At 45.8% G+C, this 16,444-nt stretch overlaps 1 protein-coding gene across 8 annotated transcripts in view; it reads right to left on the bottom strand.

The window, feature by feature from the left end:
* Positions 1-16,444, bottom strand: part of LOC145349245 (nuclear mitotic apparatus protein 1-like) — a 108,483-nt gene that overhangs the window by 39,118 nt on the left and 52,921 nt on the right. For all 8 annotated transcript variants that reach the window (XM_080197724.1, XM_080197726.1, XM_080197725.1 and 5 more), the window contains 7 exons: positions 14,894-14,920; positions 13,416-13,504; positions 12,727-12,807; positions 11,826-11,916; positions 5,341-5,455; positions 3,003-3,163; positions 684-798 (listed from right to left, as the gene is read on the bottom strand). In XM_080197724.1, the coding sequence (XP_080053850.1) occupies positions 684-798; positions 3,003-3,163; positions 5,341-5,455; positions 11,826-11,916; positions 12,727-12,807; positions 13,416-13,504; positions 14,894-14,920 (679 nt within the window). The remainder of the gene's footprint in view (positions 1-683; positions 799-3,002; positions 3,164-5,340; positions 5,456-11,825; positions 11,917-12,726; positions 12,808-13,415; positions 13,505-14,893; positions 14,921-16,444) is intronic.

The raw sequence follows: 16,444 nt of genomic DNA, 5'->3' as shown, positions 1-16,444 counted from the left end.
GGCCTTGGAGGGAGTGCAGAGGAGGTTCGCTAGGCTGATACTGGAGATGGGGGGGTTGGACTACGAAGAGAGACTAAATAGACTGGGTCTGCACTCGTTAGAGTTTAGAAGGATGAGGGGGGATCTTATAGAGACGTATAAGATAATAAAGGGGACGGATAGGGTAGAGGTAGAGAGATTCTTCCCGCTCAGAAAGGACAGCAGGACTAGAGAGCACAGCCTCAAGATAAGGGGGGGGGAGCAGTTTAGAACAGAGTTGAGGAGGAACTTCTTCACTCAAAGGGTGGTGAATCTCTGGAATTCTCTGCCCGTTGAAGTGGTGAAGGCTACCTCGCTAAATATATTTAAGACACGGGTAGATAGGTTTTTGGTAGGCAAGGGAATTAAGGGTTATGGGGAGAAAGCAGGAAAGTGGAACTGAGCCACTTCAGATCAGCCATGATCTTACTGAATGGCGGGGCAGGCTCGAAGGGCTAGATGGCCTACTCCTGCTCCTATTCCTTATGTTCTTACATTGTTAAGATGAGATAAAACAGGGTTGGAGGCAGCTTGTGTGCCTGATAAATATCCCACTTCCATTGCTCTAAATATTTTGTTACTTACTACCCCTTCCATTCAATGTTTCAGGATCCCTGTACTAGGTGTTCCTGCTTTCAGTAGGGGTTATGGGACTACTGCAATACCTTTCATATTTATCCCTCAGTTTGCCGAGTTCATCCGGCTCCTCCTCGCTGGCCTGTTTCTCCGTCAGTTTTGTGAGATTCTCAATCTTGTGCTGCATGATGGAGATCTGTGTTTCTAGTGAAAGAGAACAAGGAAATCATGAGGAAAAGCATTAGGATGATTCTTTGTACCTGCTTCCTGATCAGCTCTGCTGATGTTGGTGATCTTCTCTACATCTTCACGAGCACTGACCACCCTCATTAAGGGATCAGTGTGGTCAGAAAAAAAATCTGATCCAAACAACTGCAGCTCCCAGTACATAGCAACCTTCACCCATCTCTGATACAGGTCATTAACCCGAGACCTTCAGAGGCAGGCACGCTACTCACTGAGCTCAGCAGAGAATTTTTACGGTGAAAAGCCACTCAGTCAATACCAGAAGCAGGTTCACCTGCAACCATTCCCTGTAAGAGAGGTCACCTCAGAGAGGGTCAGTAGATCAGACTGATTCATTCATTTTCTTCTCCCTGCCCAGGGATTCACAACAAACACAGTTACCATCTAAACTGGTACCCCAAGTCTGATTAGTTAATGTAAGAGACAGATTATCAACCTTCAGAAAGAATTAGCTCAGCCAGTAGTTAATAGTCCCAAAGCAACACTCAAAGAGCTGGTGTCTTGGCCAAAATACCTCCCACATTCAACAGCAAAAACAGGCTGGTTAGTTACATCATTTGCTCTCTGCACACACTTTGGCTGCATATTTATCCAGCTAACTCAGTGCACTTGAAGAGTCTGGGACATTCCAAAAGTTGAAAAGAGACCTCACAACGATAAGATTTCTTCTTTATACATTGATTAGAGATTGCTCAATAGAGAGGTGTCCAACACCCTCTAAAATCAGTTTGCTGGAACTCAGCAAAAGTCTGCATTCCTGCCATTAATATTTTACACCGAGCTATTGGCAAAGATGGCGCAGGGTAAGAGGATGGGAATCTATTGGCATATGGATTCAGCTCAATCTAAAGGAGAAATCTTTTCTCAGTGTTTTTGGAAGTCCCCTCTTCAAAAGGCCGTGGCAGCAAAGCATTTGAATAGTTTTAAGGCTTCGGTAGACTGATTCTTGATAAGCAATGGGGTGAAAGGGTATTGGGGGAGGAAGAGGTAACAAGCAGATAAGCCACGATCTTACTGGATGGTGGATTAGGCTTAAGAGTAAAGTTTAAAAAGTTAAAGTTTATTTATTATCACAAGTAAGGCTTGTATTCACACTGCAATGAAGTTATGTGAAACTCCCCTAGTCACCACAAACTGGCACCTGTTCGGGTCAATGTACCTAACCAGCACATCTTTCAGGCTGTGGGAGGAAACCGGAGCACCCGGAAGAAACTCACACAGGCACAGGGAGAACATGCAGACTCCACACAGACAACTGAACCCAGGTCCCAAGCGCTGTGAAGCAGCAGTGCTAACCACTGTGCTACCATGCAGCTTGAAGGGCCGAATGGCTTAATCCTGCTCCTAATTCATAGAAAGGTAATGGCAGGGGAACACTGCCATTTGAAAATTTCCTTCCAAGTCACATAGAAGAACTTGAAACATAAAAGCTCTGATGAGACTTGACTGGATGCTGAAAGGACGTTTCCCCTTGTGGGAGAGATTAAAACTAGGTGACATGGTTTAAAAATAAGGGACCTCCCACTTTAAGACAACAAGAGTTTTTTCTCTCAAGGTCATCCTGAATCTCTCTTCACAAAAACAAAAAATGCTGTAAAATCTCAGCAGGTCTGACAGTGTCTGTGGAGAGAGAACAGGGCCAACGTTGAGTCTGGATCCCCATTCTTTCAATATTAATATCCTGGAATTCTCTATAACTAGTTCAATAATGTCTGCGAGGGAAAGAAACTTGCCATTCTTACCCAGTCATTGATCTGTGGTTAGCCCTCAACGTCTCTGTGAACTGGCTAGCAAGTCGACTCAGTTATATCAAATAGTTACAAATACCGACCATAGTGGTTCAAGAAGGTAGCTTGCCATCGCTTTCTCAGAATAACTAGGGATGGGGTACAAGTGCCAACATTCCTAACAACACCCACATACCCTGCTAGTGGACACAATATCTATGCCCTCCATCACCTACATTGAATAGTTAAAGCGTACACCACCTACAGGATCCATTGCAACAACTCCCAACCCTGCGATGTAATCGCCAATGCCGAGGGACAAGAACAAGAATGTCTTGGTAATAATAGTCACCTCCTAACTCTCGCTGCACTAACATTAACAAATAATATACAAAGAACCCAATCAATGTTTGAATGCAGTTTCTCATCTTTTACCTTGCTCAGTAATCAGCTTTCGGGTTTCTGTCAGCTCAATCTCCAACTCGTCACGAAGCGTTCGTGAGTCCGCCAGCTGTTTCTTCATGCGCCGCATCTGGACTAACGGGGTCTGCATGAAGTCCCGCATTGGTGATGTAGGAGAGTTAGACGCGGCAGAACTGCAAAATAGGGAATAATTGTGCTATAAGTTGCCAAGAGAAGGTCCATATCTACTCAGCCGTGTTCATTCAGAACCAGAGAATGTTAGGATAGGAACAGTCCCCAGGGCTCAGGCAACAAACCTGTGTGAAAGCGAGTGCTAACTGCCCACTGTAAATGATAGCCAGGTTATCACATTCATACAATTTAAACATCATTTCAATTCTAGTTAGCAGATGATGTATAACTGCAGAGAGGAACTTCTACTGTGGCAATAGCTGAAGAATCAATGACAACAAAAGGGAAGTGCAATAAAAATAATAGTCCCAACATGGGCCTAACAGGATATGGATAACTGGGCCCAAAACTTAGAGTGAATTCACATTTAAGACAGCAAATGGTCAACAGACAGAGAAAAATTCTAGGAATCCAGGTCAAGACAGCAGAATTTTGTTATTAGATCCAGGCTGTTTAGGGGTGATGCCAGGAAGCACTTTCTCACACAAAGGGGAGTAGAAACCTCTCCCATGGATACTGGAAGTCAACTGAGAACTTCAAAACCAAGACTAAGAGATTTCTGTATGACAAGTTTATTATTCTCCATACAATGCAAGTACTAAACAGGATCTGATTGAATAGTGGAACAGGTTTGAGGGGCTGAATGGCCACTTGCTCCATGTACCAGTGGTCTACATTTTACTGCAGAGTTTTTAAATTTGAGCCATTTAGTGCAGCAGAACAATGGTTGGCACAAATTCACTGGTACGGTGAAGAGTTCTCTCTCTCTCGTGCCTTTGGCCAATCTTTAAATGGTGATGATCTCCCAAGATCACTGCAGCTTTTGATAAAGGATTCCCTTTTGAAAATATTATGACAGTCTCTTAATACATCCAGTGTACCTTGGCAGGTGTTACTTACCAAAATAAAATAAACTTTATTTATTAATCACAAGTAGGCTTACATTAACACTACAATGAGGTTACAGTGAAATTCCCCTGGTTGTCACAGTCTGGCACATGTTTGGGTCAATGCACCCCAGCAGCACGTCTTTCAGAATGTGGGAGGAAACCCACGCAGACATAGGGAGAACGTGCAAACTCCACATAGTGACCCAAGCCGGGAATCGAACCTGGGTCCCTGGCACTGTGAAGCAGCAGTGCCAACCAATGTGCCACCGTGCTGCTTCCTCTCTCCACACATCTTGTCTGACCTGTGTTTTTCCTGCATTTTCTGTTTTTATTTCAGATTTCTAGTAACCACAGCATTTTGCTTTTGTGATTTTATGTCTACTTTATTCTGGCATGCAAGCACAGCTTAACAGGATGTGAATAAGTAAACACAACATACTTGGGGCCAAATAAGCAGAGTACTAAAGACGTAAAACTCTAAGGATAGTTTTAGTACCGAAAAGATGGTTGCACTCCTCAGAATTTAGAAGAGTAAGAGGTGACTCGATCAGAATTTTCAAGATATTAAAGGCTACTAACTTGATGCCTAGCCAGTTGGTAAAGTAGGAAACTAGACACCAGTATTTTTCTTGATAATAGGCTTATTCACATAATGCCACTAACCCACTTTCCAGCAGTCACTCCTTCTACATGCTCCCGGTACTTAGTTAATCAATGCCCTTATCTGTGTACTTCAACGTGATCATTAACATTTCATTAATAAAAGGAAACAGTTAAGGTAAATAGAGATATTTCCACTGGTTAGGGGTCTGAGGACTAAACGGACAAAGCAGTATCGGTGGAGATGGAATACGTTGAAGTTTCTGACTGATGGCCTTTCATCAGGACTGACATTAAAAGCTAAAGTGCAACAGAATTAGCTCACAAATTAGTCATGTTGAAATGGACTCGAGACTTTATTTCTATTCCTATGGTAACTGGAAACCTTCAACTTGACATTAATGTAAACATGCAATGGTTTTTGCTTTAAGTATTATACAACAGCAGTTATGCGTGTGTGTTTGTGCGTGTGCACTCGTCTGGACACCAAAAACACAGTAAGAAGTCTCACAACACCAGGTTAAAGTCCAACACTTCCACTCACCTGATGAAAGGGCAACACTCAAAGTTAGTGGCTTGTGCTACCAAATAAACCTGTTGGACTTTAACCTGGTGTTGAGATTTTTTACTGTGTGTACCCCAGTCCAACACCAGCATTTCCACATCACCAGAAACATCACGGCACTAACCTGTACACGCTGGATGCCAGGAATTTTGTTTTTTGCCCTCCAGTTCTCTCACCGAATGTTGGCGAGTTAGTCTCATCTGAGCTAGCACTGAATAAACGGACGACTGGAGACGAGGCTGGAAAGGGATAAAAAGAAAGAAAACGTTAAACAGCATAATGGAGCCAAGTTGGGGTTTCTAAGCTTGCATACTCGTAGTCTTGTGATTTAAAAAACCATTTTCATGAAACGTGGATGTCACTGGCAAGGCCAGCATTTGCTGCAACATCCCCAACTGCCCTTGAACCCAATGGCTTGCCACACCACGTAGGCTAGACTGGGTAAGGACGGCAGATTTCCTTCCCACAAGGACATTAGTGAACGAGATGGGTTTTTATGACCAACTGTCATGGTGGGATTTGAGCTCATCCCCAGAATGTTAGCCTGGTCCTCTGGATGACTGGCTGAAGTGTAGGGCCTCCAGGGTGGTGATCTCTGGGCTGCTGCCAGTGCCCAGCAATAGCAGGGATAAGAATAATGAGATCCTGCAGCTGAATGCATGGCTGAGGGATTGGTGCAGGACTGAGGGTTTTAGTTTTGTTGACCATTGGGAAGTCTTTGCAAAGGAAGGGCACTTCTATAAGAGGGATAGGGAACACTTAAATGGGAAGGGGACACATATTTTAGCTGGGAGGTTGGCTGGAGTGTTTAGGCAGGGTTTAAACTAGTATGGGGGGGGGGGGGGGGGGGTGGGGAGGAGAGAGACAGCTCAGGCACTGGAAGTGAGTTGGAGGTCAGGGTAAGTCTAGATGATAGGAAAATCCCCCAGGAGAAGGAGGATCCAAAAGGGCCTGAGGGTCTTAGGTGCATCTGTTTTATAAGAACATAAGAACATAAGAAATAGGAGCAGGAGTAGGCCATCTGGCCCTTCGAGCCTGCCCCGCCATTCAATAAGATCATGGCTGATCTGTCGTGGCTCAGTTCCACTTTCCCGCCCTCTCCCCATAACCCTTAATCCCCTCTCTTATCAAAAACCCATCAACCCGCTTCTTAAAAATATTTAGCGAGGCAGCCTCCACCACTTCAACGGGCAGAGAATTCCAGAGATTCACCACCCTTTGAGTGAAGAAGTTCCTCCTCAACTCCGTTCTGAACCGCCCCCCCTTTATCTTGAGGCTGTGCCCCCTAGTCCTACTGTCTTTTTTGAGCGGGAAGAGTCTTTCCACCTCTATCCTATCCATCCCATTCATCATCTTATACGTCTCAATGAGATCTCCCCTCATTCTTCTAAACTCTAACGAGTACAAGCCTAGTTTATTCAGCCTCTCCTCATAGCTCAACCCCCTCAACTCCGGTATCAGCCTAGTAAACCTCCTCTGCACTCCCTCCAGGGCCAAAATATCCTTGCGCAGGTGCGGCGCCCAAAACTGCACACAGTACTCCAGCTGCGGCCTCACCAATGCCCTATACAGCTGCAGCAAGACCTCCCTACTTTTATATTCAATCCCCCTCGCTATGAAGGCCAGCATCCCATTCGCCTTCCTGACCACCTGCTGCACTTGCAGGCTGGGTTTTTGCGACTCATGCACAAGGACCCCGAGGTCCCTCTGCACCGTCGCCTGCTGCAGTTTTTCGCCACGTAAGTAATAGTCCTTCCTACCATTCTTCCTACCAAAGTGGACCACCTCACACTTGCCAACATTAAATTCCATTTGCCATTTCCTGGCCCATTCGCCCAGCCTATCTAGATCCTTCTGCAGACTCTCCACACCCTCCGCTCAATTTGCCTTTCCCCCAATCTTGGTGTCATCAGCAAATTTCGACACCCTACACTCGGTTCCCTCCTCCAGATCATCTATATAAATGGTAAATAGCTGAGGCCCCAGCACCGACCCCTGGGGCACCCCACTAGTCACCAACCGCCAATCCGAATAGCACCCATTGACCCCCACTCTCTGCCTCCTATTTGACAACCAATCCTCTATCCACGCTAACACCCTACCCCCAACTCCATGTCCTCTGACCTTCTGCAGTAACCTCTTGTGAGGTACCTTATCAAACGCCTTCTGAAAATCCAGAAAGACCACATCCACCGGCTCTCCTCTATCCACCGCCCTAGACACATCCTCATAGAACTCCAGTAAATTTGTCAGACACGACTTCCCTTTAATGAAACCGTGTTGCGTTTTAATGCGAGGAGTGTGACGGGAAAGTCAGATGAACTTAGGGCCTTGATGTTCACGAGGAATTTAGATGTGGTGGCAGTGACAAAGACGTGGTTAAAGGAGGGACAGGACTGGCAGCTAAATATTCCAGGGTATAAGTGTTTCAGGTGTGATGGGCGGGGGGGTGGAAAAGAGGAGGGGGAGTGGTGCTCTTAGTTAGGGAGCGGATCACAGCGGTGCAGAGGGAGGATAACATGGAGGGGTTGGAAATTGAGTCTCTGTGGGTGGAGTTGAGGAATAGGAAGGGGGCCATTACTATGCGAGGAGTGAACTATAGGCTGCCCGATAGCCCACGGGCAGTGGAAGAGGGTATATGTAGGGACATTTTGAATAAGTGTAGGAAGAACAGGGTTGTTGTAGTGGGAGATTTTAATCTCCCTGGGGTGGATTGGAAGGTGCCTAGAGCTGGGGGGTCTGATGGGGACGAATTCGTAAGATGTGTATTGGAAGGATCCTTGCAACAGTATGTAGATAGCCCGACTAGACAGGGGGCGATACTGGATTTAGTTCTGGGAAATGAGCCGGGTCAGGCGGTTGAGGTTGCGGTAGGCGAACATGTGGCTAATAGTGACCACAACTCCGTCTACTTTAGGATACGAATGGAAAAAGACGAGAGCTGTCCTAAGGGGAGGGTGCTAAATCGGGGGAAGGCTAGATACAGCCAGATTAGGCAGGAGCTTAGGGATACAGACTGGGATAGGCTGTTGGAAGGCAAGACCACGTTAGGCATGTGGGAGTCTTTCAAGGGAAAACTGCAATGGGTGCAGGAAAGGCATGTGCCGGTTAGGAGAAAGGATGGGAAAGGTAGGATTAGGGAACCGTGGATTACTAGAGATATAGAAGACCTGGTTAGGAAGAAACGAGAGGTGTACGTCAGGTCTAAGCAGCTGGGAACGGAGAGAGCGTTGGAGGAATACAGAGAGAGTCGGAGGGATATCAAACGGGGAGTTAGGAGAGCAAAGAGGGGGCATGAGATGGCTTTGGCAGGTAGGGTTAAGGAGAATCCAAAGGTGTTTTACTCCTATCTTAAGAACAAAAGGGTGGCTAGGGGTAAAATCGGTCCTCTCAGGGACAGACGTGGGGAATTGTGCTTAGAGGCAGAGGGAATGGGGAGATCCTGAATGAATACTTTGCGTTGGTATTCACGAAGGAGAGGTGCTTGATGTCTAGTACGGTCATTGAGGGAGCGGTAGACCAATTGCAAGATCTATCGATTACGAGGGAAGAAGTGTTAGGGTTTTTAGATGGCATTAAAACCGATAAGTCTCCGGGGCGCCGACTGCATTTATCCTAGGCTGCTTAGAGAGGCGAGGGATGAGATTGCTGGGCCTCTGACGCGAATCTTTGTCTCTTCTTTGGACACAGGTGAGGCCCCAGAGGACTGGAGGATAGCGAACGTGGTACCGTTGTTTAAAAAGGGTAGGAGGGGTAGCCCGGGTAACTATAGGCCGGTGAGCTTAACGTCAGTGGTAGGCAAGTTGATGGAGAGGATTCTTAGGGATAGGATGTATGCACACTTACAGCGTTGCGATCTGATTAAGGATACGCAGCATGGCTTTGTCAAGGGGAAGTCTTGCCTTACAAATCTGGTAGAATTCTTCGAGGAGGTGACAAAAACAGTCGACGAAGGACGAGCCGTTGATGTCGTCTGTATGGATTTCAGTAAGGCGTTTGACAAAGTCCCTCATGGTAGGTTGGTACAGAAGATTAAAGCTCATGGGATATGTGGTCAGGTATCTAGATGAGTAGAGAACTGGCTTGCAAAGAGGAGTCAGAGAGTAGTAGTGGAGGGGTCTTTTTCTAGCTGGAGGTCTGTCACTCGTGGTGTGCCGCAGGGCTCAGTACTGGGACCTCTTCTCTTCGTAGTGTATATAAAATGATTTGGAAGAGGGAGTAAGTGGTGTGATCAGCAAATTTGCTGATGACACCAAGATGGCTGGATTGGCGGGCAGTGAGGAACAGTGTCTGGCAATACAGCGGGATATTGATAGGCTGGTTGATTGGGCAGATACACGGCAAATGGAGTTTAATCCGGATAAATGTGAGGTGATGCATTTTGGCCGGAATAACATAGGGGGGAGTTATATGGTACAGGGTAAGCCCATAAGGAGTACAGAATCGCAGCGAGACCTGGGGGTGCAAGTGCACAAGTCTTTGAAGGTGGCAGTGCAAGTGGAGAGTGTGGTGAAGAAAGCCTATGGTATGTTAGCCTTTATAGGAAGGGGTATAGAATATAAGAGCTGGAGTCTAATGTTGCAGTTGTACAGAACGTTGGTTAGGCTGCATTTGGAGTACTGCGTACAGTTCTGGTCGCCTTACTACCGGAAGGATGTGGAGACTCTGGAGAGTGTGCAGAGGAGGTTTACCAGGATGTTGCCTGGTATGAAAGGACTGGGGTATGAGGAAAGATTGAAGAAATTGGGGCTCTTTTCCCTTGAAAGACACCGACTGAAGGGGGATCTAATAGAGGTATATAAGATTATGAAGGGCATAGATAGAGTAAACAGAGGTAAGCTATTTCCTATGATAGAGGCACGTAGGACAAGGGGCCATGGACTTAAGGTGAGGGGGGAAGAGGTACAACACAGATATTAGAGGGAGGTTTTTCACACAGAGGGTAGTGGGAGTATGGAATGCTCTGCCAAGTAAGGTGGTGGAGGCAAACACGCTAGAGTCATTTAAGAGTAACTTAGACAGGCACATGACTGAGTTGGAGATGGGTGGATGTAGGAGATTGTTTTAAATAAGGGTCATTAGCATTGGGGTGTCCCTGGTAATGTAAATGGGTATGGTATGATAATAATGTTTTTCTCTTTTCATTCACACGTTTTAAGTCGGTCCACCTCGTGTCCAACGAGGGGCATACACGCGATGGGTTGTACTGGGGCTGCTCTTGGTTGTTCGAGATTGCCCTAGTGCTTCATGTCGTTAGTGTGTGCCTAAACTGGACAAGATACTGGGCAAGACGACAGCTCAGTGACTATCGCTGATTGCTGTGCAGACACATGGATTTGGGCTGGTGTCTGTGGGAGTTTGCGCATTCTCCCCGTGCTTGCGTGGGTTTTCTCCAGGTGCTCCGGTTTCCTCCCACACCCCAAAGATGTGCTGTTAGGCTGATTGGCAGGAATAAATTATCCCTAAATCAGTTTCCCTCAATCTGGATGGCCATAAAACATTAGACGGGGGTCGTGGGTGGAGAGGGGGACTGGTGGTATTGAGATGGCGGCGTGGGCTCGTTGGGCCAAAGGGCCTGTTTCCCCAGCTGATTTTGTTCTTTGTTCTTTGACTAGTCTAGTGTCATTTCCATAGGTCATCATCTTCCTTTTGGAGGTGTTGAAGACCTTTGAAGGCATTGATAGTGTAGATAGAGATAAATGGTAAGGAGATCAAGGACAAGGGGTCATTTCTTCACACAAAGGGTAGTGGAAAACAGAAACAGTCTCCTCTTAAAAAAATAACAACAGAGCTTGGGAGAAGTTCAATGGAAGAATTTTCAAACCAAGATCACTAGATTTTTGTTGAACAAGGGTATTGAAAGTCACAGAAACATAAAAACTGGAGCAGGATTAGACCACCAGGCCTGTCAAGCCTGTTCCACCATTCAACAGGATCTTGGGCTGCAGCTCCATTTCTCTACCCGCCATCCCTATCCCCTAACCCCGCAAGACACCCACAGAACGAAGATGGGCAAAGGGAGTTAAGATGCAGATCAGATGAATGGGCTCCTCTGACATTCCTAAAAAAACAAATTATTCCAGAAATAAATCAAGAAATGGGTTCTGCTTTGCCCAGGGACAGGGGAGCATGATCAGATCGCAGAATCCTGACAGTGCAAGAGGCTGCCACTTGGTCCACGTGCACTGACCACAATCCCACCCTGGCCCCACTCACACAACCCCACACATTTACCCTGCCAATGCCCCGACACTAGGGTGCAAGTTAGCATGGCCAGTCAACCTAACCCGCACACCTTTGGAACGTGGGGGGAAACCGAAGCACCCGGAGGAATCCAACACAGACACAGGGAGAATGTGCAAACTTTACACAGAATGGAACCCGGGTGGCAGCAGTGCTAACCACTGTGCCACCATGCTGCCCCAGATGATTCCTGAATTGAAAGCAAGGTCTTGATTTTGCCCCCTATCCCCCAGGATGCTGGGAGCCCTTGATGACTTCCCCACCAATGCCCAATGGACAAATAATTTTGAAAATTTACACGTTCAATTAACTGTTGGGGCAAATCTGCTCCCGACTAAGTAATTAAATAATAATAATAAAGGGTACCTCGGCTCCGCAAGAAGGTGGCCAAGTTATTATCCAAATAGATCCCTTCTTCATTGTTGAGGACATAGCGAAGCATTCCTACAAGCTCACCCTGTGAAGGAAAAGTGAAGGGATGGAAAAAGAGTTGGTTCAACTTTTAAGGACAATAAATAAACCAAATGTGCAAAATGCTACAAGTCAGGGACGTGATTTTCCAAATTCTTACATCTGAATTAAACACAGCTTTCATGTTGTATGCTTCGTGATGAACATTAAGGATGACGGTGTCTCAACAACAGGACAAGAAACAAGGAATCGATTTCTGCGCACACTTGCAGCATATTATTTATCCCCACTTGAATACTCCTTCTAGAGGCACTTTCCCACCCTTGCTGGACTCCAGTTCCAGACGCCAGCCAACCTACACCACCCTGATCATTGGCAGTGCCGAGCCTTTGATCTTCTCATTAATGCCCTGGGTCTATAATAATCCCTGAACAAACATCACTGATTACATACAAATTGATCTGCCCATCACATTGGTTTTGAGCTCTGCACGTCTCCACACATGGCATTCAGGGCAAGACGTCAGCTTGTTTGGTGCCAGGTCACCAAGTCCAAAAGCCACACCATTCACCAATGGTTGTGGCTATAGCGTGTGCTATTTACATGGCCCACTGCAGCAACTGCGACAGCACTTCCCTCCCCAGTGGACCTCACGTGATGGGAAATCAATCACATTCTGTTCTAATGGATCAATATCTGGGAAATCCCGAATGTGGGAGCACCATCACTATATGGATTGAAATGGTTCAATGAGAAGGCCAACTATTACCTTCATAGGTGGACTTATTAGCATTCCCATCTTCCAAGAAGGGAAAAAGGAGGGATAGACAAAAAGGAGGAACATTTTGTTGTTTACCTGGGTATCTATGTCAAGAGACTCAAACTCCCAGGGGCTTTGCTTAGCCATGGTCTGGAGATGAAGCAGAAGAACAACCACCTGCAAAAGGACAATGGTTAAAGTCTCACTTTCTCATCCAAGTTGCACATGTCAGCAATGCACATCATGCCCAAGTCAACCCAGTCTTGTTTTCGATGCTCTTCAGTGGTCAGACTATGGCACACCACACACGCCCTAGTCTTCACCTTACGAGGAACTCCACCGGTACGGCAAGCTGTTGAGGAAAACTGCAACGCTCCCTTACCCCCAACACACTGGTAAAAACAGCGGATACTGGCAGACTATGCCACTGAGGTGGGCATTGCAACCTGGCAAAGAGAGAGTTACTTCCCAGCAGGGCTTGCTGGGCAGGTATCAGAAGCCAAATGAGTGGTTAAGGTTTCTCTCCCTTACCCTAAGGTGAATGGGACAATGATTGCACCCTTGTCGCTGCCTGATTCCCATCAGGTAACGTAGCAAATGTAAAAGCAGGGATTAAATCTGGGCCTGCACAATTGCTTTGCCTTCCAGGGTTGGTAGTGTTGCATGCTGAACTATCCTGCTGACTTGGGAAGAGTGTTAAAAACAGTCTAAGCTCATGCCTGTCATCAAGAGCACATACAACACACAGCTTGGATAGCACACACAAATGGTTCAGACCCGCTCACCTTCGCCATCTCAAGTTCCACATCCTCTCTGTGCAAGATCTTCTGCAAGGAGACCACAGTTCCAGCAGTAGGGTTGTACTTGCACAATTCTGCAGTTAAAGAAGAGGAACGAGAATGTTACTATCCAGGGAGATAATACTCAACAAAACAGTTGATCTCAGTTAAAAGAATAATCAACACTTCCTGATGCCAGTAGCAAAAAAGTTCTATATTATAAAACAATTAACACTACATGACCAATATAAACATGTGGAGGGAGGGGACAAGGATGATTATACCTTAAACAAATCCATGCTTTTAAGAGGCTGGGAGGCAGTCACCTAGCGACCTGCTCTTTCACATGAATCAGTTTGAGCTGCCACTTTTCACTGCTTAGATTGTGAAACTTTGTTTATATTCTTATTTTCAGGATTCAATTACCTTTGGTAAGGCCACCATTTATTGTCCATCCACAGCTACTCTGATGTGCTGGTGAATCTTCTTGGGAATTAGAAATTACTTGTTATAATAGTTTGCAGATGGTCGGCAATGACTGGTGATTCACTAGTGTTCTTATATATATGGCAGAGTGAAACAGTGGCTGTTGGATTTGGGGATGCACGTTTACGATATGTACCTCTGTAAATAAAATCTTCTAACTATGCAAATTCAGTCTCTTGTTCTATCCTCCACAACCTGAACACTTAATGAATTGCAGCCAAGTGTCTGAGAGGGCAGTTAAGAATTAACCATGTTGGTGTCAGACTTGGGTACATTGGCAAGATCATGCAAACACTACGACAATGGACACTGCGCAACAATCACCAGGCAGGAGTGTTCTCTTCCTGTTGGGGAACATTTCAGTAGTCCAGGGCATTCGATCTCCGATCTGCGGGTAAACGTTCTCCAAGATGGCCTTCAAGGCATATGATAATGCAGAATTGTTGAACAAAAACTAATAGTACCCATGAGGATGGCCTCAACCAGGGTTTTGGGTTCACATCACATTATGTATAAGCCCCACTGTTTGGCCTGGGCTTGCAAAATCTTACTAACTGTCTCAGCTTGAGACAATTCACACCTCTTTAACCTGTGATTATCACCTTCTCCACTCCCACTGTCTGTACCTGTAAAGACCTGATTACCCATAACGACTCGCATTCCAACCATTATCTTGCAATTGTGCCTTTGTCTATATATGTTGTGTTTACGAAACTAATTCTCCATTCACCTGATGAAGGAACAGCACTCCGAAAGCTCGTGATTCCAAATAAACCTGCTGTAACATAACCTGGTGTTGCAACTTCTAACTGTGCCCACCCCAGTCCAACGCCAGCATCTCCATATCATGGCTTCTAACCTTGATGTCACATTCTTTGGATTATTACTGTAGTAACATTAAGCACTACATGGCCACACCCACTTTGAGCAGATGAGTCTCAACTTCTGAAATCAACAATGCTGAACTGCCTCAACCACCTTTTTGGAGGAACTCTTACCTGATTGACTCTTCCTGACTTCAGAACCTAGAAGTACAGAACATGACTGTTAGTTGTTCAAGTAGAACTTCATGCAGGTCTTTTAGAAATTAAAGGTAAAAATGTCTTGTTATTGAGTGACTGTTGCACACACAGTCCCTCTGACCAAAACAATGCAGCAAAAATAAAACACAATGTAGCCTTGACCAGTGATTCCACGCTGATGGCAGGAACTGAGTGATCAGAAGCCTAGCTCTACTCATTAAACATTTCACTGTTTAAGTTAACTGCATGCTGTCCACCAGTAGTTAAAAAGCAACACCATTTCTGGAACAGAGCAGAACGGAACAGCAAGATCCCAGGTTTGATTCCTAGCCCATTCCAAGTTAATGGCTCTCATCCTGACCAATGGAATTGAGTAATTACAATTGATCCCATGTCCGAGTTCCCGCTCACTATCCTCTGAACCAGCCCCTCCCTCCATGGGCTGGAAAGTGTGCAAATGGTAGGAATGGGCTCGACTGTAAACTGCTCCGCTGGCACACACCCTTCACAAATGAAGGACGGAAATTGGGTATGTTAGTGAAGTAGTAACTTATAGAAATCATAGAAACCCTACAGTACAGAAAGAGGCCATTCGGCCCATCGAGTCTGCACCATCCACAATCCCACCAAGGCCCTATCCCGCTATCCCTGCATATTTACCCACTAATCCCTCTAACCTACACATCTCAGAGCACTAAGGGCAACTTTTTTAGCATGGCCAATCAACCTAACCCTCACATCATTGGATTGTGGGAGGAAACCAGAGTACCCGGAAGAAACCCATGCAGACACGAGGAGAATGCTTAAACTCCACAGTGACCCAAGCAGGGAATCGAACCCAGGTCCCTGGAGCTGTGAAACAGCAGTGCTAACATTGGGGCTACCCAACTCAGTAAGGTACAATCACTATTGGGAGCGGGGAGAAATATTCCAAGTAGTGATTCCACTTCAAATCTTTGTTCTACCATTCAACATGGTCAGTTAACTGAAAAACAGAGGCATGTCAACCCTTGGACTTGCACACATCAGAAAACTTTGCACGAATACTAGCAGAACGCAAAAACAATGAAATAACAAAATCACTTGATGTACAGAACTTGAATATTGCTGAAAAGAGATGCACGTTAAAGCTTTTTGTCTTGCACTCATCAGGATATTGATGATATTCCTGTTTTTCTCCTGTGGAATGCAACATGAGAAGCTTTGGCAATGCCTCTTTTTTCAGTTAGAATCAAGAACAACCGGTTGTTACAGCTTTTCAAGGTTAAAACCCCCCAAAAGGAGGTTTCCTTACTGCTCCCCCCCCCCCACCCCCATCATCAGTAACATGACCATCACACTCTCCCCAGTCCTTTTACCCGTGCAGCGACACTGTCTGCCTTGCCTGTGGCAGCTCTTTGGAAGGCAGTTTTAATTTGTCCTGCTCCCCGCAGTCCTGCAATGCAAATCCCTTGCTCTCTTGCAAATTCAAGGATATGAATATGCGGCGGGAAAACAGACAAAATTGGCAGCAGCAGATCTAATCTT

Source organism: Carcharhinus amblyrhynchos, chromosome 10 (assembly GCF_965287045.1).
Source record: "Carcharhinus amblyrhynchos chromosome 10, sCarAmb.v2.hapA, whole genome shotgun sequence".
NCBI lineage: Eukaryota > Metazoa > Chordata > Chondrichthyes > Carcharhiniformes > Carcharhinidae > Carcharhinus > Carcharhinus amblyrhynchos.
This window is presented reverse-complemented; position numbering and strand designations above follow the sequence as displayed.